General features: G+C 37.8%; 1 protein-coding gene across 2 annotated transcripts in view; it reads left to right on the forward strand.

The window, feature by feature from the left end:
* Positions 1-21,023, forward strand: part of LOC146464482 (protein strawberry notch homolog 1-like) — a 40,708-nt gene extending 19,685 nt beyond the window's left edge. For both annotated transcript variants that reach the window (XM_085129768.1, XM_085129767.1), the window contains 25 exons: positions 108-213; positions 728-767; positions 1,637-1,750; positions 2,406-2,507; positions 3,173-3,253; positions 3,497-3,594; positions 3,838-3,995; positions 4,872-4,928; positions 5,956-6,126; positions 7,093-7,299; positions 7,925-8,145; positions 8,612-8,743; positions 9,344-9,409; positions 9,804-9,873; positions 10,101-10,213; positions 10,822-10,893; positions 11,394-11,493; positions 11,576-11,650; positions 11,900-12,046; positions 12,422-12,516; positions 12,805-12,897; positions 13,634-13,777; positions 14,700-14,776; positions 15,890-16,083; positions 19,369-21,023. In XM_085129768.1, the coding sequence (XP_084985894.1) occupies positions 108-213; positions 728-767; positions 1,637-1,750; positions 2,406-2,507; positions 3,173-3,253; positions 3,497-3,594; positions 3,838-3,995; positions 4,872-4,928; positions 5,956-6,126; positions 7,093-7,299; positions 7,925-8,145; positions 8,612-8,743; positions 9,344-9,409; positions 9,804-9,873; positions 10,101-10,213; positions 10,822-10,893; positions 11,394-11,493; positions 11,576-11,650; positions 11,900-12,046; positions 12,422-12,516; positions 12,805-12,897; positions 13,634-13,777; positions 14,700-14,776; positions 15,890-16,083; positions 19,369-19,451 (2,816 nt within the window). In that variant the 3' untranslated portion in view covers positions 19,452-21,023. The remainder of the gene's footprint in view (positions 1-107; positions 214-727; positions 768-1,636; positions 1,751-2,405; positions 2,508-3,172; positions 3,254-3,496; positions 3,595-3,837; positions 3,996-4,871; positions 4,929-5,955; positions 6,127-7,092; positions 7,300-7,924; positions 8,146-8,611; positions 8,744-9,343; positions 9,410-9,803; positions 9,874-10,100; positions 10,214-10,821; positions 10,894-11,393; positions 11,494-11,575; positions 11,651-11,899; positions 12,047-12,421; positions 12,517-12,804; positions 12,898-13,633; positions 13,778-14,699; positions 14,777-15,889; positions 16,084-19,368) is intronic.
* The last annotated feature ends 2,120 nt before the right edge of the window (positions 21,024-23,143 follow it).

Genomic DNA, 23,143 nt, shown 5'->3' on the forward strand with positions numbered 1-23,143 from the left:
TGGGAGGAGGGGGTGGCTGACTGTACACTGGCTAGCATCTTATTATTGCAAAGTGATGCAGCAAAGTGGTAGACACCTGTTTGAAAAAGTTCGTTTCTGCCATGTAGGTGCATCAGAGCCAAAGAACATGGCGTACATGTCTCGGCTTGGAATATGGGGACCAGGAACACCTTTTAGAGAGTTCAGTGATTTTATTCAAGCTGTAGAAAGAAGGTCAGTAAAGGCAAACCTTTCTTGTGTTAAATTAATAATTGTTGATTAGTAATTAAGCATCAGGTTAGGCAGGAATTGAAAACTGAGCATTCTAGAGGCACCTTTTTTGGTTAAAATTTTAAAGCATCATGTGAAGTCTCTCTGAATTTTTTTTTTAAAAGTGGACATCCACAGGATGCCTGAACACCCTGCTTGCTAAAACTTTGACCAGGTTACTTTCAGTGTAGAAATTGTTGTGGTATTTAACTGGTCTAAATCATTGGAGGCTATGAGAAAGAATGGTTCAATCCAAATGTTAATTGAATTTATAACATAGAGGGTAAAATTACTGAATGCTGATTAGTCGAAACAGAACTAACTCCTGATTAGTTGAGCGGTGCAGCGCAGCTGAAGATACCAAGAAAAGTATCTGCCGAATCGGGGTTACTTGGTAAAATGAGCATTTAATGTATAATAATTATTATCCTCACCTACATGCTTAATGATTAATAATTTGTATTACTGTCAATTTCAGAGGAGTTGGTGCAATGGAAATTGTGGCCATGGACATGAAGGTGAGAATTTGTACACCTCCTTCGTTTGTTATTTATTTACTTATTTGTTTTTATTTTTTTTTTGTGACCCTGCATTTTTGCTAGCTAGCTCATCTGAGTTATCTGTTATACAAGTGAGAGACTTTGCAAGACAGCAAGACTAGCATTTTACCTTTGAGCCAACTGTATTTATTGTTATGTCTAGATAGCATAGCTGGTGTCACACATGCTTCTGAAGTTAGTGGTTGGGGATTATTTCTTTTCTTTTGTATTTGGTTGGCATTATGTTATTCTGGAGTCATTTATCACATATTTGACTCGAAGGGACTTCTTTATCAGTGATGCCAATATTTATTTTGGCATTTATTTATATTTATATATTTATTTTTCCTGGAAAGTTCTGCAGTTCCTGTGATGTTTTTATTATGACAGAACTCCCTTTGCTTCAACAAAACAACCATCCGTCCGTAAAGAATGACATTTTTGCTTTAACTCTCAGAAGTCCACTTTTTAAGCAAACCTGAACATTGGTTAGGGTGCATCTTTCAAGAGCAGGGCATTACATGTATTGTACTAGCTATCTTGAAATTCCAAACTCGGGAAAGAAGGCGCAGCCATTTTGAGATGAAATCTCATTTTTTTGCAGGAGTGACAAAAACTCTTTTTTCTATTCACAATTTGAGCAATGACTTGAAATTATTTAGTAGGTAAAGAGGACACAAAGCCCAAAAAGGTTTAATGAATGAGAAGGAATGAATGCATGAATGAACCAACCAATGAATAAACTATACTTTATTTAAACACAATGAATAGTGTGACATCAATCAATGTCAGCAAAGCTCATCAGTGACCCTGTAAATCGAATCTTTCAACTTGAACTCCTTTTTCAGCTTCGTGGCATGTACATGACTCGCCAATTGAGCTTTGCTGGTGTGACTTTCGATATCAGAGAGTTGCCTCTGTCAAAAGACTTCATTGAGATGTACAATGCATCGGTGAAACTTGTAAGTGACAAAGAGTAAAAATATTAATTATCTCAAGTTTTACTGTTATTCTAACTTAAGAGGCTTGTTAGATTGGTACTTGGTATAATTTGATAAATTTTAGTCTTTTAACATCCATAAAGTATTGATATTAAATAGTCAGAAAAGTGTTAAATAAGCACCTCCTCATGAGTACTAGAACATGTTTTGATGATTTTACACACAGATGTGTTTTGTCAGGGGTAAGTATCCTCTGTTTCTATTGCTTAATTAGCTTGAAATGTTATATAATAACATAAAAATAACCACAACTGACCAATCAAACAAGCTTGTAACACACCTCTGGAATAAAAAAATGTAGCGAGACTTTTTTGGTATTTTTTCTAAGCCTCATCCCATGCCTACTTTCATTTACACCTTTTGTAGTTTTTTTTGAAACCACTCAGTCAATCCTTCTTACAAAGTAGGTGGTGACATGTAAGCCATCCACAATGGCACAGCTGTCTGTCTATCAGCTCTGAGCCATGACCTGTGACCTGTGACCTGCATTTTGTACCAACCATGCCAGTTCCATTTAGCTCCACTTTTCAGTTACAAGTAGTTGAAGGTGTACACTTGTCATGTACTGTAGTGTTAAACTAAGTCTTGATATTAATGCCTTTCCCTTTATTAACAGTGGACAGAGGCTCGAGAAAAGTTTGAGAAAGCTGCAGATTTGATGGAGGCTGACAACAGAATAAAGAAAACCATCTGGGGTCAGTTCTGGTCTGCTCATCAGGTCAGTCGATTTCTAGCTGGAGCATAACTATGTCTCTTGGACAGTACCGTGGATACTGTAGAATTTCCAAATGTAACAACCCCCTGAAAGCAATGTTAATTTTGGAATGTCTCTGAGACTAGTAATTCCTGAAAGTAGCAACCCACCAGTCTTAATGTAATGGTCGCCTGAAAATAGAGGGAGATGTGAACCCCAGCAGTAAGCACCAGACCATTCTACTTACAGTTACTGTATTGACCTGTGTATCACATGCTTAAATAAAAGAGAAAAATGGAAAATTGTGAAAAAAAAGAATAAATATGTTGGCAATGAAGAGAAGTGTATACAATATGCAAGTCAGCGAGGCATGCGAGGCAGACGTGCCAGGCATGAACAAAACATGCGAGGCATGCAAGGCGTGAACAACCCCCAACATAAATGCTAACCGTTAAGCTAACCGGGGAGCTATTTAAGCTAACCTGAGTGCTATTTAGGCTAACCGGAGTGCTTTTTAGGCTAATCTGAGTGCCTCGCATGCCTCGCTGGCTCACAGATTGTCAAGACCCGTGAAGAGCATTTCAGTAAAATAGAGTTCAGCTGATGTACATCACATTCAATTTAAACAATGCTTTCACAAACTTTGCCCTACTTTGTTATTAATGGTAACCCTACTGTGATTTTTTTAGAGGTTTTTCAAATACCTATGTATTGCATCCAAAGTGAGCAATGTTGTTCGTATTGCCAAAGAGGCTATCAGCAATGGAAAAGTAAGTTCCTTATACTGGCTTGATCAAAATGGATTGAATGTTTAATTACTGTTTGTTCTCTATTTCTTAGGTTCATAGTGATGATGAAAACAAAATTGCATCATTACTTACAGTACTTTATGTATCTGTGAAAAGACCCTTTAATTTACTAAACATCCATTTTTACACTTTTGACAATTAATTTACAAATAGAATCCTGTAAGTAACAGTAAGCATACGTTTTTTGTTTTTTTGTTTTATCAGTGTGTTATTGTAGGGTTGCAGTCAACAGGAGAAGCAAGAACTCTGGAGCAGCTAGAGGAAGCTGGAGGAGAACTAACAGATTTTGTTTCTACTGCCAAGTAAGTTTGGTGATTGTCATGAGCATAACATTCAGAAACATAACATCCAGATAACTACTGGAATTACTTCAAGTAGTTTTATGGCTGTTAGAGAAGTTTGCCAATTACTTAATATGTGATTTGTAATGGTTTCTGGTTCTGGTACAGAAACTGACTGAATGAAATACTAGTTACATGGCCCTTTGCAAGGCAAATCATTTTAAAACATCTTTCTGATGAATTTCTTCACATTATTTATTCCAGAGGTGTGTTACAAGCTTTAATCAAGAAGCAGTTTCCAGCTCCAGACGGTAGAAAAGTTGCTGATCTGTTTGGTATTGACAGCGATACTAGTGACAGGATGTCTGGCCGATCATCTCCTGCACCAGAACGACTTACACCGGTAAAGAGAAGAAAGAAAGGTAGTTACTCATCAACAACATGTTTACTGTAGCTATTCTACTTTCATAGAAAATCTATTTGTGTTATAATCAGTTTTGTCCCAAGGAGGGACTCCAAATAAACTTAAAAGAATGCTTATAAGGGTTTGATTTGTTGGTGTGGTCCCCGTACCAATCCTACAAGAAGCTGCTTTTTCCAATTCTGGCCTCTGCTATGAAAGGTTTCAGGGTAAATGATGGTCTTTTTAGATATTTTAACACCCTATAATAATTTATGGTACCAATTAAACCACACATTTTATCCCATGAAAGGTATGACTAGCTTTCAGTAACTTTAGTATGAGAGCCACCCAGTGGCATTTTGTTGGGTGAGAGTGTTGACTACAAACCTTAAAAAATACTTTGGCAAGAATTATGAATTGGATGGGCTTTTGAATGAAGTAGATCTTGGATGCAGGTCAAAGAGAATTATCTGTGATAATAATACAATAATAAAAATGATTAAAAGTGGTTAGTGAGAAGACGTTACAAAACTTAGAATGCTTGAAAAGAAATGTGATGTTATGTTTTAAGCCTGGTGAATAGTCAGTGACACAGGTATACTCTGAAAAAGAAAATCAAAGTTCTCCCAACAAGACTCCAACCTGTGACCTTTGCATGCTCTAGCACTGAGCTATGGGAGACACGTGGGAGCTTGATTTTAGATCATAAGTTAAATGTTTTGATCGCTTTAGATGTTCTTATTTAGACTCCACAAGGTCATTGTTTTAGACTTCCTCAAACTTGAAAATGACCCTGCCTATGGGAGGTCAAAATGTCTAACTTTTCCAGCATTTTTGTTACTTCATTGAATAACAAAAAAATAATTGAGAACATTGTCTTGATTTCACATTGCAGCTCCCAAGGTTCCCAAACCCAAGAAAATCAAGTCAGCACTTGAAAGGATCTATAATTGTGAGTTCAATAACTTTCACATTCTTGCTAATGATGCAATAGCAATAATAAATTGTATTAATTTTTGTAAATTTGATAATGAATTTTGTTATAGATTCCATATAAAATGTACACACAGAAATGATGTGGAGCTGAAGTTTAAGTAAATTTCCCGTGTTGTTGATCTTAGAACCAGTGGTTGGTGGTTTGGTGGGGAACTCTCGCATGATAAAACACCATTGCATTTAGGGGTCAAGAAGACGTTTCCATGATACATAACACTTAAAAACCCAGCGTGGGTTTTTACTTTCAAAGTTTTTAAATGCTTGAGAGTGAGTGTTTGGAACCATCATAGTTGAGCAAAGGAAGTTAAGGCGCAATGAATTGCTTGGAAGGTCTCTCAGTTATGTATACAACTTGAGCAGTTGCAAAACAAAAGCATAAAAAAAAAACACTGCATTTTCTTGTACGCCAAAACTTTTATGTTACCAATGGTTAAACACAGTTTCATCTCATTCAAACTTCAGCAATGACAACTCATTTTTGAGTGCAAAAGTTTGTTTAACAAGCTGTAAAATTCCTCAGGTTAAGTGGTTAATCTTGACATGTTTACAGGCAATCCACATCACACCTGACCAGTGTTTTTGCAATTTGAACAGAGTTTTGAAATTTACATGTCAGTTTTTAATGTCGCCAATGAGATTTTAGAGTTCCCGTAGAAATTTCCCTAGTTTAGTGTCGGTATAAGGCTATGAATTTTTCTTTACATTGCAGCATTAAGTATTTCAAGAATAATATTATTATTGTTTTCCAAGAATTTTGAATCTTTTTCTCAGTTAATGTCTCTTTTTCGGAAAGATTTCCAGAGAAATGTTCAAGATTCCATTTAAATGCCGGACATTACAAAGAGGAATTTGAATGTTCATTTCATTCTTGGAAATACTGGTCACATGTGATGTAGACTGACTGTAAAGCCAAACATGTCCAAGTTGGTAGAGGATGTTTTCAATGTGTTGCAGTTTGATATGTATTTGTTTGATTGATTCAGTGAGTAGTGGATCTGACAGTGACTCAGATGAAAGTAACAAGAGTGATGCTAGCTGGTGTAAAAACATTGTCAAAGAGGAGCAAACCTTGGTGGCAGAACCAGACTCAGATGACAGCTCAGCTGGAGAAGAAGATTTCAATCCTTTTGGAAACTCAGGGTCAGAAGATGAAGGTATCATAATTATCATTGCTTGCTTCTTTATACAGGAATATGTCTAAACCCGAAACACCAACCAGAATGAAACAGCTGAAGTGATGAAAATAGGCCCACCAAATTGGTTAAAATGACCAAACAAGGAATAATAAAAAAAAGGAAAATGATAGTGCAACTGAGCATTAACAACAACAAATTCTTCTGAGACATTTGACAATTGATGTTTTGTTTAATACATAAATAATTTCTAACATGAGATGTTGCTGTTGTGTTTTTGTAAACAAGTTAATTTTCATTGGCTTTATATATGACTTTGCTATTCCTGTCATACCATAATATTAAAACACAATGCTCGTTATGATCACATAAGCGTAAATTTATGTGAACCTCCCTTTTTCACTGCTTATTTTTGCACGACGCTCCCATTTCTTGGGCTCAAAAAGTTGTGACCCTCCCCCATTTTCCAACCCCCCCCCCCCTTCCCCTGCTAATTTCTGACAAGTCCCTTAGTAGACATTTAGTACTCTCTCAGTAGCGATTGTCTTTGGTAGAAGACAACAACTGCATTTTGCGTGTTCTTCAAAGTAAAATTTTGCGGTTAGGACTTGACTATCACTGATATCATGTCCGCATTTTCCATGATGGATAGCCAACTGCGCTGCAGTTTGTTAGCTGTCGGTGTTCACTTATGGGAAGGTCAGAGCCAAAGTCTACTCCAAAGTCTAAGTGAAGATTGAGTTTAAATTATAGTTAGATGTAGATGTATTTGGAATGACTGTTTCTCTCTTGAAATTTCTTGTAATGGACCAAGGTCTGTACTTCGTGTAGAGACCACTGAAAGTGATTGTACAGGTCGCATTGTGCAGACGTAGTGAATCTTCAGACACTTTGTTCAGTGGTCTTCATAATAAATTATTATAGTGTTGGAATTGTCTAAGTTTATGATTCAGTCACAGCAGAGCAACGTTTGCTTGTTTTTTTCAGATCCTTGGCTTCAACGAAAAACCAAGAAAAATTCCAAGAGTAAATCCCAGACAGGAAGTCCCGATCCAAGCTACAATGCATTAGCTGCTGCTGGGCTTAAAGTAGGCAGTCTTCCATGGAGTATCCCAAGCACTCAGAAAACAACACAAATGAATGGCCTCCCGGAATTACACGAGCCATGGTCGGCACTGAGCTCGCCTTCTTTAGGTAAACTGATTCAATTCTGTTACTGCTTGTGTTTTGCTTGGAAGCGTAGATATCATGGGTTCCTATTATTTACATTATCTCCTTAAACTCTAGTTCCTAATTGGTTAATATTCACTGAGAATGAGACATTATCTGCACTGAGAAGGTTTTTGAAGATATATAAATGGATACTTATACTTTCTGCTTACCTGTTATCAGCGTTTTCCTGGTTGAATTCTAAGGAGATCTGCTTAATTAGAGCAGATTTTAATTGAATGTTGAAGATAATTTGTATTTGCTTTGGTTTTGCTTTACTACAGTGTGTGATTGGTTAGAAAAACTCGCACCACTTTCTCAGTCACTGTGACGCAAAACCAAAACCAATTGCGACTTGCTTGTGCGCATTTTACCGCGCTTGGCGCCGTTCACATGTATTTGCTTTGGATTCTGATTGACCCACGTCGTCCTATTTGGGTCAGAATAATTACTTTGGGTTTGGTGTTACAACACTCAACTGAAAACCGCTCATACCCAGAAACGTTCTGAGATTTGAGAATGTATCTACGATGTCATATTTAATCATACAACTGTTGACAGTAATTTCTCATCCAGATTTCTCAGATGCAGTGTTTTTATTTCTCCCCAGGACACTTGAGAAAATTCCACCACTCAGCAAGTGCACCAGCACTTTCCAGTTTAATGCCATCAACAAGCAGCCCAGCTTTACCGTCAAGCTCTGCAGCTGACTTGTGCAGAGCAATGAAAAAAGAACTGTTACACAAGCTAGAGATCCTGAGCAACAAGCTGCCCCCTAACACTTTGGATGAACTCATAGATAGTCTAGGAGGACCAGACAATGTTGCAGAGGTGAAAATTGTTTACTGTCAAAATACTCAGTATGGTAGGACAGATGACGATAATTTATGAACGTTTGCCAAGGAAGACCAGAAAATGCATCATGGTTCCCTTGTGGGGGGAGGGGTCCCTCAACGACCTTTTTGGTTGTTGACGATCCTGATTGGCAATTCGTTTGCAACAAATTGGAGAAAATGGCGATAAAACCGCCAACAGTTTTAACGAGCAATTTCGCAAATCAGGTTGTAACAAAGAAATGTGCTTGAGCTTTTGAGCAATTTCCCACGAACTAAACACTTAGAAGGCAAACAAAAGTTCACTGGAGACAGCAAAAGCCTATTGTGTCAATGTTGCTTTTAAAAGCATCCGTGTAAACCAGCCTTTAGAGGGAGGCGAAGTAACATTTACTTATTTACTGATTTATGAAGCATACTAACATGTAGTCAGAACATTGATTTAAATGATTTTGTGACATCAGATGACAGGAAGGAAAGGCCGTGTGGTGAGTAATGAAGATGGCAGCATCAGCTATCAGTCACGAAGTAAACAGGATGTCCCACTAGAACTGCTCAACATTGCGGAGAAAAAACGATTTATGGATGGTGAAAAAGTAAGACTCGTGTGATATTCAGTATAAAGAAAAATCATGGCTTATTTGGTTTCGAGCTCCGTGATCTTAACCCTTGCTTGCATTGCAGGAATGTTCACACTTTAGATTTCATCCACAGACCCCAATGGTTAGAAATGCAGAGCATATAATTAACAATACCATAGAACAAAGAAGTACATGTTAAGTAGCTTTCATAAGAATGGCCGCACTTTAGGATTTCATCTACAGTCTCAAAAGTTACAAATCACCTTGTGCAGCACAATGAACAGTACCACTAAATAGTTCTGTTCATCGGCTTTCATTTAAAATGGTCTCCACTTACTATTTTATTAATACTTTATTTGAAAGAAGCTGATGTTGACCTTTAACAAATAAGCAATTAAACACAACCTCATAGGTTACAAAAAAAGGGAGGTTAAAAATAATTACTTGTAACCTGCTTGCTTTCTAGCCTAGATTTTCAGCTGTCTAGATTTTCTAGCTGTCTCCTATGATCCTCTGCGGAGGAATGCATGCCCACGAAACAACTGGAAATGCAGTGTAGCTGGATTTCGGATAACTTAAGTGTTTTAAAATTTAATGTAATGTTTTTACTTGCAGAATATAGCAATCATATCAGAAGCTGCCAGTTCAGGGATTTCCTTGCAGGCAGACAGAAGAGCCAAGGTACAGTCAGCTGTTCATCTCATGATCACTCGGTTGATTTTCTCGGTCACTCACTGGAATGGTCTTTCATTCAAGTCGGTTGTATTGCTGCGTTCATTTGCAAATTAGTGTATGTAGCGTTTTGTCTTTGTTATCACAATGCCGTTTTGAGTTTCATCGTTGTAATTAAGCAAAATGGATACGCGCTTCCGCAGTGAGATAATCTGGTTCGTCTTCTTAAAGGTGATTTATTGGGACAATCTGATGTAGTTAGGAAAGAAAGTCAGACAACAGTAGTAAATCTCCAAGTCGGTTGCTTTGTGTTGTGGAAACCGAAAAAACTGAGCTATCTTGGTTGTTTGACAATCAAAACTTTGTGACACAAAATGCAAATACTGAGTTTGTTATGTTTCAGAATCAACGTAGACGTGTTCACATAACGCTTGAACTGCCTTGGAGTGCAGACAAAGCCATTCAACAGTTCGGTAAGAGACTACTAAGATCAGTTGTCTTTAAACATCAGACTGAATTGCTGACAGTTTAGTTTGGACAGTGGCACTTCTGCTAAACACTGATGGAAAACTAAGGTTAAATCTGTGCTAGATGAAGGAAGATATGAAGTGCTCCTGCTGGGCAAATATTAAAATATTTCATTATTTCTTGGATTGAAGCTTTGGTTAATTTTGAGTCATTTTTGTTTGCATGGCAACAGGTCGATCTCATCGGTCGAATCAAGTGAGTGCCCCAGAGTACTTGTTTCTTATCTCTGAGCTGGCAGGAGAGAGGCGCTTTGCATCCATTGTGGCTAAGAGACTTGAGAGCTTGGTGAGACACTCCTCATTTCTTTTACCCAATACATTGGGTGGTTGGCCGGTTCGCTAAATCTCTAAGTATACACAACACTTGTTTAATGTGCTTGCGAGATGATTAGTGTCCAGTGTACTCGCGAGATGCGAAGTCCTGAGACCTATACCCCAAGCTTGTGACCGGCTCACCATATCAGTCACTCATAGCTCAGTGGTTAGAGCATCCAAGCTAGTAACTGGAAGGTCGTGGGTTCGATTCCCGCTGGGGGCTCGGTAATTTTTTCCCGAGAAGTTTCATCGTTTTCTTATTATTATCTATTTCATTTTCATAGCGTTGGGTGGTTGGCTGGTTTGCGTTCTTTTTTAAGAATTAATATTCCTTAAATTATGTTTTTCTAGCACTTAGTAAAATAACGACAGACAGATCAATGAGCTTCCATAAACCGCACTAAAAATCGTCAGAATAGTGACAGTACAATATGCTCACACACAGGTTTGTGAAAAGAAGCTGTTCCTAAGATCAAGCATCAAAGCGAGACCCAGGAAGCAAAATTTAGTGTCCATTTGAGAAAAAACACATTTAAAAGAAATTTTTTTTTTTTGACGCGGTCATGTTATCCGTTACAGGGCGCACTTACTCATGGTGATAGAAGAGCAACAGAATCGCAAGATTTGAGCAGATATAACTTCGACAATAAGGTATTGTTTTTCCTGATTAGTGTGCTACTAGGAATCTTATTTACATCTCCACCTCCTGTTCTTTCCAGAGATTATTCATTCTAGAGTAATCATGAACAGCCTCAGAAAATCAAACTTTTGTGTTTCCCCAACTCCATAAATTACTTTGTTTTCCATTACATATTGGAATAAATATACCCAGGGTCATTAGCTGTATTTTAATTAACTGAAATTTAATGTGATTAGTACCATTTATTAGTTTTATTTATTTTAGTTTATTTAGTTTGTACAGGAGGGGCATCCTCTCTTGGTTTATAACTGAGCTCCAATGTAAATTAGTGGGAACCATTTGAATTCTGTTTGATAAATTAAGCTCAAAAAGTAAGCGCCATTGATTTTAGCAAAGCAAAACCTCTGAGAAATGCCTTAATAGCTGTTCTTTCCCAATTCATACTCAAAAGCCGAACTACCGTGTCGCTTGCCCTTTTGGTTCTCATAGTGAACTTATTTCTATTCTGTAGTACGGCAGAGCCGCCTTAGAAGCTGTATTAAAAGCCGTGACTGGTCAGGGTGTGCCTATGATCCCACCGCCCCAGGATTACAAAGGAGACTTCTTTAAAGGTGCAATGTTGAGTTGTGTCGTTGTATTGATTAATTGTCTTGTTCAAATTGCCTGCTAATTTTGATTATCTTTTCATAACAGATATTCGCACAGCACTGGTCGGTGTTGGCCTGGTGATTAAGGATGAGAAGAGCGGCCTTACAATTCTGGATAAAGGTGACTTACAGTACCCACATCCTTCATGTTGGGTACCGCCGTACAAACATCTCTAAAAGAAAATCTAATGCTATTTTGCTACATCTTTGCCTCCATACAGCTTAGGGTCCAGCAGCATAATGCTGTTTTTTTAATGAAAAAAAAACAAACAAACAAATAAATAAAATAAAGAAGTGGAATTCAGATTCTTTGTAGTGAAAGATTTTTTTTCTCAGAGTGATAAATTATGTTTATCTTTTTCCTGCTCAGATTACACCAATATGTCGCGGTTTCTAAATCGAATCCTTGGAATAGAAGTTGAACTTCAAAACCGTTTGTTTGCATACTTCACGAAAACCCTGTCAGTTGTTGTACAGCAAGCCAAGAGGAGCGGGCGCTGGGACGAGGGAATTCTGGGTAAGAGCGTTTTTATGGAACATCGATAAACCCACTGTTCTTACATTTGATCACTTTTATGGTTTGTTTATACTGCACAAATACAATAAAGTTATTGCGAGAGTTTTATTTTGTGATTTGGAGCATTTTTTTTTCTTGATTTGTTCTGTTAAGAAAGTCACTCGTAAGAGTTATAAATACCTGAAACAGAAATTGAAACATATGCTAGATTAATTTTTAGAAAAGGATGCGAAAACTAGAAGAATAAGTAATTGTTGATTACAAAGCCCATTCTCCTCTGAATTCATACAGCTTTCATACAGTGTAATACAGTGTAATTATACAGTGTAATAGGTGGTTTAGCATCTCTTAAAAGTATATGACTTGTTGTTTCAGACCTTGGTGCTCAAGGCGAGGCTGTAAACAATCTGAGCGTTCAAACCTTTGTTGGTAATTCAGTATTTGGTACAGCCACAACAGAACTTCACACGGTCAGTGATTGTCTTTTAAATGCACCAAATATTGTAACAGTGTCTTGTAGAAAATTATCGCCATCGTCCCAACTGTCATTGCTGTCAGTTTCTGCTGTTACTGTTGTTACCAGTGTTGTTGCTGTCGTACTTTCTGTCGTGTGTTCTTGCTACTGCTTTGTCTGTTCCTGTTATGTTGTTGTTGTTGTTCTGTTTTTCTGTCTTTATCGTTCTAACTACAGTTATCCAACTGCCTTTTGTTAGGCCTCTGAGAAGTAAACGCACGATGTTTGTTTGTTGTTTGCTTAGGTGAGTGTTGAGCGTGGTATGTCGTGGGGTGACTCATTTGAGCTGAGAGCAAGCCAGACTCACCCTGATGATGGCTATTACCTGTCAAATCAGGTCAGTCGCTTTCAAAGTAATGTTTTATAAAGTATCTTATGAACAAAAGTAGCTTGTAGCACGAACCTTCAGTTGGCTCTGTAGCTCAGCTGGTCAGAGCATCGCACCAGTGTCACAATGTATGGGCTCCAATCCTGTTCAAGACTGAATTTCCCTTTCGGGTTTTTCTTAGCAGTTGTTTAATTTGCTATATTGGCTGCTAAGGGCTTTCATTTCATGATAGTTATTTATTATGTGAGTTTATAATGAATGGCGAGGTGGCGATGGCCAAGGCGGTATCATGCTAAACTTTTTCTGTGGTTGAAGACCTTGTCTCTACAATTATGTACTTTGCTGCCCACCTAGAAAGCCCCAGCCGGGCAATGATGTTGTCTGCTATAATATTGCTTGCCTTCTTAAGGGAGACATAACAAATTGTTGGGGTAATCCTGTGCTGGACTGCAGTGATGCAATGGGAACCAGAGCTAAGCACTGACACTGCTTTGCCAATACGTCGGCTAGACCTGCATGTTTGTAGATTGAATAGCTCGGTATGCAAGCTTGAAGGCAAAATGGCAGACACGCAGTGGGTCGGCTAGACTGTACTTTAGTGTATTGGATAGCGAGGAAACTTAAAGGCGAAATGGCAGACATTCAGTAAGTCTGCTAGGCTTTTACGTTTGAGCATTGGGTAGCAAGCAGACATGAAGGTAGTGTAATATGGTGAGCTAACAATGATTCGTTTTTCTGTTCTTAGATCCGAAACGGCAAGAAAACCGCCATTTTGGTCATCTGTCAATCAAGAAGCAAGAAGAAGAATTTATTCAGTGTGTACAGACCAAATACTGGCCTACAAGCAAAGCAAGATACGCTGGAGGACATCAAGAAAAAATACAAAAAGGTATAAATCAAATCTCTTAGCTTTAGATTCCTAAGAACTAAAGGAAGACACTAACTGACGCTAGCTCCTGCGAACAATTTCAACAGACCATTTCCGAGTTGTTGTGAACCTCATTATGAAAGCAATTCCTAGTGCAAAGTTTTTTATATGAAAATTAGTTTTGCTTGTACATGAATGAAGACTAATTTTCAAAATAAAACTTTGCACTTAGCGTCGAATTCATAATGAGGTTCAAAGCAACTCGTAAGTGACATATCGTTTTGCAGTACTGTTTAAAAAAGAGGAAAACTGTAGACGTATAAGCACGAACCAACAACAAAGTTTACATTTCGTAAGAACACCACAAGTTCGCTTGTTTGACGGTTTGTTATGGAAGCTCATTGATCTGTCTGTCGTTATTTTACTAAGTGCTAGAAAACATTTTACAACCACGTTGCGGTAAAAAGTCTAGTCCTCACTTCTTAGTTTACCTCGTTTTGGTCTACATTCAGTTTTTATTTCACATAACCTCATATCGTGGGAATATAAGAATACATTTTACACGAAGTTAAAGACGATATTAATCTGCGATATTAATTAACAAATACGAAAAAATTAAACAACATGTTAGCTGATACAAAGCTTTGAATTCAAAGCTTCCGGATTCGCTGCAACAAGTGTAGACAGTTGTATGAATTAGGAGAAAAGTATCCCAAAATGCCATGAATCCAAAATCTTTGGCCAAGTGTCAACGAGGTCAGATTGGGTAACATTTTGTATAACCAGTGATAAATCTATAGGGGTACCTCCTTTTACTGTGCACAAAAATTAAGGCCAGGTCGAGCGATATTTGTTCGGCAAATTGTGAAACATCCCCCACATTACACAATGTTGTAGATGTGCCACTGCTAAGTGTGTGTTGTTGTTTGTGTGGTGACCGCAGGTGACGGAACCTGAAGCAAGAAGCAGCTGGGTAGATCAGTACGATTCTGCCCTTTCACAGTGCAGCCATGCTTACTGGTGAGTGCTCACACACATCGTATTCACAGTACGTCTAACGGGTTCTCAGTTGTATCAAATTCATGTAAACCTCATTCACTATCACTTCACACATCTCGCAGCATAACTTCATCTGTGGTTCCGGCAGTTCCGCAGTGGACTATTTTCCCTGAACCATTATTAACTGAGAAAATAGACTGCACTTACGCGTTTTAGTTTTCTTGTAGCATCTGTTATGCACCTTGGAGCATTTTTGCTTGTCTTCAATAGCGCACCAAATATTGTGGACTATCGGTCTAATTGTTGCCCCTTGGAAATTTGATGTTTTTTTTAAACTAGCATATAAGTCTCGAAGCTGTGCCTTTTTGGGCTGCTATTTGTATTTTAGTATTTTATAATAGTAGTATAATAGTAGTATTTTTTAATTTTAATAGTATTTTAGTTTCTTAAAAGAAGATAAAATTTACACAGGGCAATATAAGGCGATAGTCCCTCTATTGTTTTAAATAGAAGTGCGTGTCGTAGCCAATCAGATTACAGCATTCGTGATGGAACGCAAGTGGATGTTTTAACATACTTACAGGTCTTCCAGCGAATATACGTGGATAGTTAGAACACCTTCACAAAAAAAAAAAAAAACTATTAACAAACAAGTTGCTTTTTTTTTTTTTTTTTTTTGTATTTATTCGACTTTTATTTCATCCTTTCGTTGTCAAGGTGAACTGTAGATTGGAAATGCCAGTTTGAGTGCTTTTTGTTCAGAAGAAAATTTATTGTTGAAGAATGAAAACAATAGAGTGCTTCTTTCTCTTGACCGTCGGTTTGATAATTTCCGTCGAAACGTTTGTAGAAGAACATCAGATGTCTGCAGGCAGCTACCAGCCGTGGTTTTTGAAAGAAACGCTTGAAAAACGCTTTGTCCTTTTTCCTTTCTTTTTTTTTTTTTTCATTGAAAAGCTGTGCCGTACATCTGTAAGGAAAAGCTGAAAGATTCCCTACAGAACAGAAACAAGCGGCGTTATTTTAAGTTGTTTTATTCCTCTATTGCCTTTTGCGGAAGTGTAAGTTATTTATGGAAGAAGTTATCATTGAATACCAAACTGTGTGTAACAGTTCCATTTGGTTTGTTATTAGGAAGGGTAACTGTAAACGTATGGCTCTGGGTCTTAGCTGTGAAGTAGGCCGGCGTCAGCGTACATTCCACATCCTTAGCGGATCAGTTCTCAGCGTATGGAGTAAGCTGGAGACTGTGTTGGCGGGGCAGCCTGGCGCCAATTCTAAGGTACAAATTGTACGATGCAGAAAGAGCGACGGATCCAGGATAGTTGGTAAGCAATCATTAGCTTATAAATGGCGTTCTGTACAATGATATTACGGAAAGAGACCCTGTTCACTTTTACCAACTTTCTACTATCTTAAGGTGGCTGGCGCTGGTGTCCATTGCTTCCCAACACTTACGCTTTGACGGATCGATACTACCACTCTTTATCAGTTGATACAACAATAATTACACCAAGAAAAGCGTTAATTTTGGTGAACAAGTTACATGGTCATTTCCTCCATAATACGCTACCATAGCAACAGTATAACCTGTTACAAAGTTTTACCTTCAAGTGGTTATGTCAAAAGTCAAAAACAAGCTCGGTCACCCCCATTTTTAACTCGTGGATGCGCGCATGCGCAATGAACGAGTTATCGCGATAGGGGGTTTTTAACACTCGGTCGGTCGGTGGGTTGTAAACTTTATATCAATTTAATCGAAATTTAATCAAGGCATAAATTATTCATGAGTCAACCTATAGTGCATGTATTCACCATCAGCCTACGGGAGAAAAAACAAGGACGTAAAATCAACTCAACTCCTTCCATTGACCGATACTAAGGGGCAACTTTCCTTTCAGGACGGATATTTTCCAAAAGTTCGACTTCGATTAACCTCCCTCGCAGACGCTCTTTCGGTTAGTCTTGATGGGGAGGACAGATTGTGTGACGAACCAAAAGAGGGTCTGCAAGAGAGGCTACACTTCGATAGGCGGAACTGCTCGTTTCAGCAAACATCAAACGCAAACATGAAAACCTTTAAAGGAGTGTTACGCCGCAAAATGTAATACTAACGCAAAATGTAATAACATCGACGCAAAATGTAAGAACTCTCCTGACGCATAATGTAATAATGCAAAATGTAATAACTCACGAATGGCGTGAATGGTATTGCCGAGGGTCTCGTTGCTCTCCGTATTATCGAGGTGTCCGTAATAACGATCGAGGTATCCGCAAGGCGGAAGCTGACTGTAAGTGGAAACGAAACAATGACACCCATCCAATATCTTCAAAGTATAAAGGAACACGACAATATCCTTTATTCGTTGATACTTTAGCATTCGCTTATAAAACAAACTGAAGTCGAGTTAACAAGGATATCCTGTTCATGAACTCTAGAGCGGAAGATTACGAAGGGCGTTTCACCCTGATAACTACAGTCAAACCCCTTTTTTACGGACACCAAGGGAACAGGAATAAGTGTCCATATTATAGAGGTGTCCGTTTTAGAGAAGTACTGTAGGCTTTATATGGATTTTGGTCACTCAGGGACCAAGTGAACTGTCCGTGATAGAGAGGTGTCCGTAAGGAGAGGTTCCACTGTACCCGATTCCGATCCACAGAGTTTTTAAACTGAGTCTCTTTATTCCTATTATGCATTTTGTTTAATCCAAAAGTGATTGTTTTGAATAAGCGTAGCACCAAAAAAGTCACATTTTTAAATGCCACAAACGGTAAGAGAACATCAGTCCCCCGATCTGAAACTTTTAAGAGTCGAGAATAAAACCTGTACACCTGCTATTCAATTTATGCATAGGTGAACGTACACTGAATCATGATACTGATTTCGAAATACCATTCACCTCATTCATGAGCTATTACATTTGCATTATTACATTATGCGTCAGAAAAGTGCTTACATTTTGGGTTGAAAAGTTCTTACATTTTGCGTTGAATACTTTGTTACATATTGCGTCGATGTTATTTACATTTTGCGTTAGTATTACATTTTGCGGCGTAACAAGGAACTTGCCCTAAAAATCCGAGGAAACTGGTTGACTGAAAGAATACGAAATTCCACAGAACGATAAATCTCCCTTCGGTGTCAAACGTAATCGGTAAGATCGGGCCGTAAACACTGAATTTACATACAGCCGAACATAACACTTCATCCGTTTCTATCTCTGGCCGCAAAATGTATAAAGAAAAAAACCGTTCAATTAACTTTAAAGATTCAAGGCAATTCTGTGGGTGAAAGGCTAAGGGTGAAAATAGGGAACTAAAACTTAAGCTTCGCAATAAATTTCATTCGGCGTCTAGTATGAGCGATAAGATCGATTCACCAGAACAAATGTAAACACTGAAAGTTTGCTAATGTACAGCGACAATCACCGCAACGCTTGACGTATTTCTGTATTTACGTTGACTTGGATAAAGTCAAAATAGCAACTTTAAAGTGCCCATAACCCCCAAATTTTTTTTCGCTTAAATAAATCTTTGCACCTGTTCGAAACACATTGAGCCTTTTTGCGCCTTTTTTCAACTTAACCTTGACTTTTTATAAGCTGTAAAAGTTACGAAATCTAGCCATCATCTGTCCCATGACCGAGCTGGTAAGGGGCATGGGTCTATTACTTGCATGACGTCACAAACTGCTTTGCATGCATTTTCACAAAGACTTAATATAATGCAAATCAGTTTGTGACGTCAAGTAAGGAATAGACCCATTCCCTTTTGAATATTACTATACTGAAAACAGCAAGATTTTGGTCATGTGCTAGGCAACCAAAATCGTTCACATGTATCAAGTACACGACGCGAGGAAAAAAAAATACGGAGATTCTTGGAAGAAAAACTGGACGCTTTTTTTTGTCGATTGGCAACCACATAAAACCACCAAAAGAACGTGTACGTCCACCTTTGCGTTGCATCGCGTATCGAAAGGAATCAGAGTGCGTGTGTAATTTAACTATTTTGCGTGTTAAGCAAATGGCATTATGTACATAATGCATACCCGCGATGGGGTAAGGCGTCCACGAATCCTTGTAGTTTAATTTGATGCGAGTACCGCTTTTAATACAGTTACTCGGCTATTCACATGTGCATTCACGAGTTGGTTCACAGAAGCCTTTGATTTATTATGGGACTTGTATCTACACAGCATGTTTAGATACAATTTTTTGCAAAGTTTAAACAAATTCTACCAGAGCCATTTTAGGGGGCTCTAAACCCCTCTGGTAGAATTGTTTTGAACTTTGCAAAACATACTGTATCTAAATATGCTGATTACAGTTCCACCATTATTGTTGTACCAACTGACAAAGAATGGGTCTATTAATCTGTCAAAGTATAAGTGCTTCAAAGTGATGGAAACCACTGCCAGCAGCCCTAAGACCTTTCAAGAGTAACTGTGTAATGAAACCTGTGCCTTTTTTGTTTGTTTGTTTTTACTTTAAACAGATCAGTGTTGTTTTTATTCTGTTCCCAAGAAGCGTAAGATTTCGCTTGTTCCGGGGAAGAAATTTTTTCTTCATTTTTTTTAAGAAGTTGATCACTGTTTTATTGTATCATAGGGTGTCTTATTCCAAGTAACTGCGTTCCAGCTTTGTCAAGAGCACTTTCTCCTGATGTACAGGAAACCATCGTGATTATGTAAACAGAAATCGTCTATTTTCACACTATGAAGGCTACTTTTCTGCTGTAAAAAGTGTACAGATAATTAGGTAGTAAATACGTTAAATTATTTAAGTGGTAAGTTTAACCACACTTCGTGCTAAAAAATCCTTTAAAATCAAATGTAGGTGAATTCCTATGTATAGGTTTATTTTTCGTCGTTTATAATTGCAACGAAGTTAAATTGTCAAAATGTTCATTACCAAGCGGTTGGCTTTAATTTGTTAGCCGCTCCCCTTTACGGCATTTGTACGTCACATGTTCTAGGATGTTAGAATACCAGATACAACGATGTTTTTCTTGAACACTGAAATAGATCAGTTCTCAGTTGAGTGTTTAAAAAACAAAGCTAGGAGCGCTTCCCATTTTTATGGAAAAACCGGTAAGAATTTTCCTCCAATTTTCGAACGCTTTCCATCTGAATGGGAAAACCAGTTGTTCCGTTGGGGAATCAAATGGAACGGTTCTCTTCACTGGCAGTTTTGGAAATTAAACCGCGTATTTTACCAAGGAGTTTGGTACTACCGCGCTGAAGCAGATGGTACAGTGATATTCCTGTAATAACGGTAAAAGCGAGAAAAAAGGAAAATCTCCGAAGGTATACCTTTTTTCCGAAAAATTTCCAGTGGAAAAGACCGTTCCTGTTAATTTTTCTCTGGAGCGACCGAGTTTTCCATACACATGGAAAGCGCTCCAAAGTATCACCCTAACCAATGACAGCAGAGATAAACAAAGGAAAGAACCAGTTAGATTCCATAACAAAACCAAAGCAAACGTGACAGTACTCTCCACACTCAACCGAGAACCTTTATGTTTTCAGGTAACATTACCATTTGTTTCATGGTGTACTTAGGTTCACATACATTTCCACTCCAGGTTGCATGTTCTGCGATTGCGTCCGAACAAGACTTTATAATACCGGTTTAGCAGGTGTTTGACCGCAATACTGGTTTACGTAAAGCCAGTTTCCTTGCACTTGCTGATTGGTGATTGCTCGTGCTCTTGTTTATGATTGGCTAACAGCGTTTGCAATGTGCTGTTGTAAATGGCGTTTAAAATAAGCATAAACCGTTTTATAAATCGTTTTTTTTTATAATAAGACGTGAAGGTCTTGTTTCTCCTTTGTTTACATTCTTCTCAATTATCAACCCAACCTCATTCCTGGGAATAAGAGAAACCCTGGGAACGATTCAATCAAGCATGCTATTTGAAAAGATAATTACTGGAAGACATTGAAACGTTAAAGACTGAATACAAGGTACTGAGTTTGTAAGGAGATTTTGAACACTCGATTAAGTTGTTACATTGTGTTTCGAGATTTGAACTATGTTAGTTCAGTTTACTTAATCGCTCAATGACTAGGAAGGGACATGTTAGCGTTTAACAACCTAAATGAATGAGCTGTTACTGTTATTTCAAAGCGCCGTGGATGACAAGTATTTCCCCACCCCATCCCTGTTTGTAGACGGCTCTTTCTTTGTTTTCTCCAGTTGCTGTTACCCCGTGCTCAGATTTGATGTCTGTGGAATTGCTATTAAAACTCTGGTAAACTGTTGCTGCGTCTGTTAATGTCACCTTGTGTTATGTTTTGTAGTCGAATTTACGCCGTTATAACGCTAATTTAAGGACGGTACCTTCTAACACATATATTTTTGCGCGTTTTACGACTATGCGCAAACAGAAAATCTTGGCAAGAGCTATTGAAATCCAAAAAGAAAATTATGGGTTCTTCACACATTTTTTAAAGATAGATATTTCAAAGACACATTTTTCAAAGAATTTCAACAATAATTCTAGAGAGCTTTAAAATACATAACAATGTATGACAGTTGACAGTAGGTATCTTCCTTAAGAAAACAGTTTCTTACTTGGGTGCGTTCCATTGACCCTATTCCGGAATAGGAATACATACAGCGATGACAAGAAGTCCCTCATAAGAGGTTTTAAGAGTTACTGGAGTACAAAATAGATATTAAATTATCATGTGTCAGCGGAAGTTTGCAGACATGTCTTCCTAAATTACTTAAAAAGAGCTATTCCGCCTAGTTTTATTCCGGAATGCGGTCAATGGAACGCAACCTTTGTGTATTGTGAGATACGAAGTAGCAAAAGGACACCCACTCCTATAGAATGTGTTCTGGCTTCTGCCTTTAAAAACAAAGGTGGATCGTAAGGTCCATGGTTTTTCTGAATTTTTTATGCTTTTGAAAAATCAAATTCCAAGCATGAGTAAGTTAGTAAAAGAAAGAGAAAGGAAGAGACCAAAGCTAGCTATACAAAGACATCTACAACACGATGATACAGGCTAAGTCCTAGGAAAAAGATGCAACGTTTTTCGCTACAATTGAAGATGAGGATCGGGACATAACAGGATTTATTTTATAGACAGGAGTGTTTTACTGGAAAATAAATCACTCGTAAAACTCACACGAAACTACATCCGGGACCTGAGTGGAGTATTTTCCATATCCTCACTGGTGAAGATATTGATGACGTCATTCCCCGCTTTTTCACGGTTGTTTGTGTAAACAGTCGGTGGAAAATGACGAGCGATAGATTTGTCTATATAATAAAAAGAAAATTACACGGCGGCTTGAATATATGAATTTTATTTTCTCGTGTTAAAAGATATTTTCCGAACGAGCGCAGCGCGTGAGTAAAATATTCACCGTGTTTTACCACTCGAAAATAAAATTCATATCTTCGCGCCGCCATGTAATATCCTGACCTCTATACATTTCTCACGGTTGCTGGTATTCTAAAGAGTAGTAAGCGAAACTGTCTTCTACGCCTGAACGAGTTCTGATAGAAAACTTATGTTTGACTATCGAATGCTTATTTTTTTCTATGCTAAAAAAAGAAATAACAGTTGAATGAACATTCGCATCAACATGCATAAAGTGTTTTATTTCAGTGTATTTTTTTTACTAACCCGTTAAATGGCACTCGGTAATTGGAAGTTTCATTATCATTCGTTTGAATTTTTTGTGTAAAACTTCTTTCGCTTATATTTATCATTAGATGTAATCTTATTCGAATAGCAAGACGAAAGAAATAGATCGGCTCACATCAACATACCCTAATAGAACGGAGTGTAAAGTATTAATGAGTCAAATGAGTCAATGAGTCATGAGTCATTAGTCATGAGTCAATGAGTCAGGTCTAAAAAAAATTCTGTAGAAACAATAAAATTATGCGTTACGTTTACTTATTTGGCTAGTTGTTTTATCAGCTGCCTGCACAAGGCTGCTAGTTTCCTTTTAAATCTCGACCCGGGCTGTTTGTTTGCAGTTCCCAGGCCCAGTCGCGTAGCACCCGATCAGAAGCGAAAAATATGGCGGCCAAATTATAAATGTTGTGGCTGCTACGGAAGAAAGTCTTTAATTCCCTTTGAACACAGCACTTAAAGTAAATTAAGTTATAATAATAATAATAATAATAATAATAATAATAATAATAATAATAATAATAATAATAATAATAATAATAATAATAATAATAATAATGTGCCAAGGAAAGTTCTTTTACATATCTATCGGTAAGTTACTGGCTAGTTTGTCACGCTGGTGTAAATTGGAAAGGGGAAACCCTAACCGTAAATCACTCTTTTTCACCCTTCCCACTTGTCCCCTACGCCACTGTTTTGTCGTATCCAGTCTTAGCAGTTTTATCTAC

This window comes from Pavona decussata, unplaced genomic scaffold (assembly GCF_977016875.1).
Source record: "Pavona decussata unplaced genomic scaffold, jaPavDecu1.1 SCAFFOLD_163, whole genome shotgun sequence".
Taxonomy (NCBI): Eukaryota; Metazoa; Cnidaria; class Anthozoa; order Scleractinia; family Agariciidae; genus Pavona; species Pavona decussata.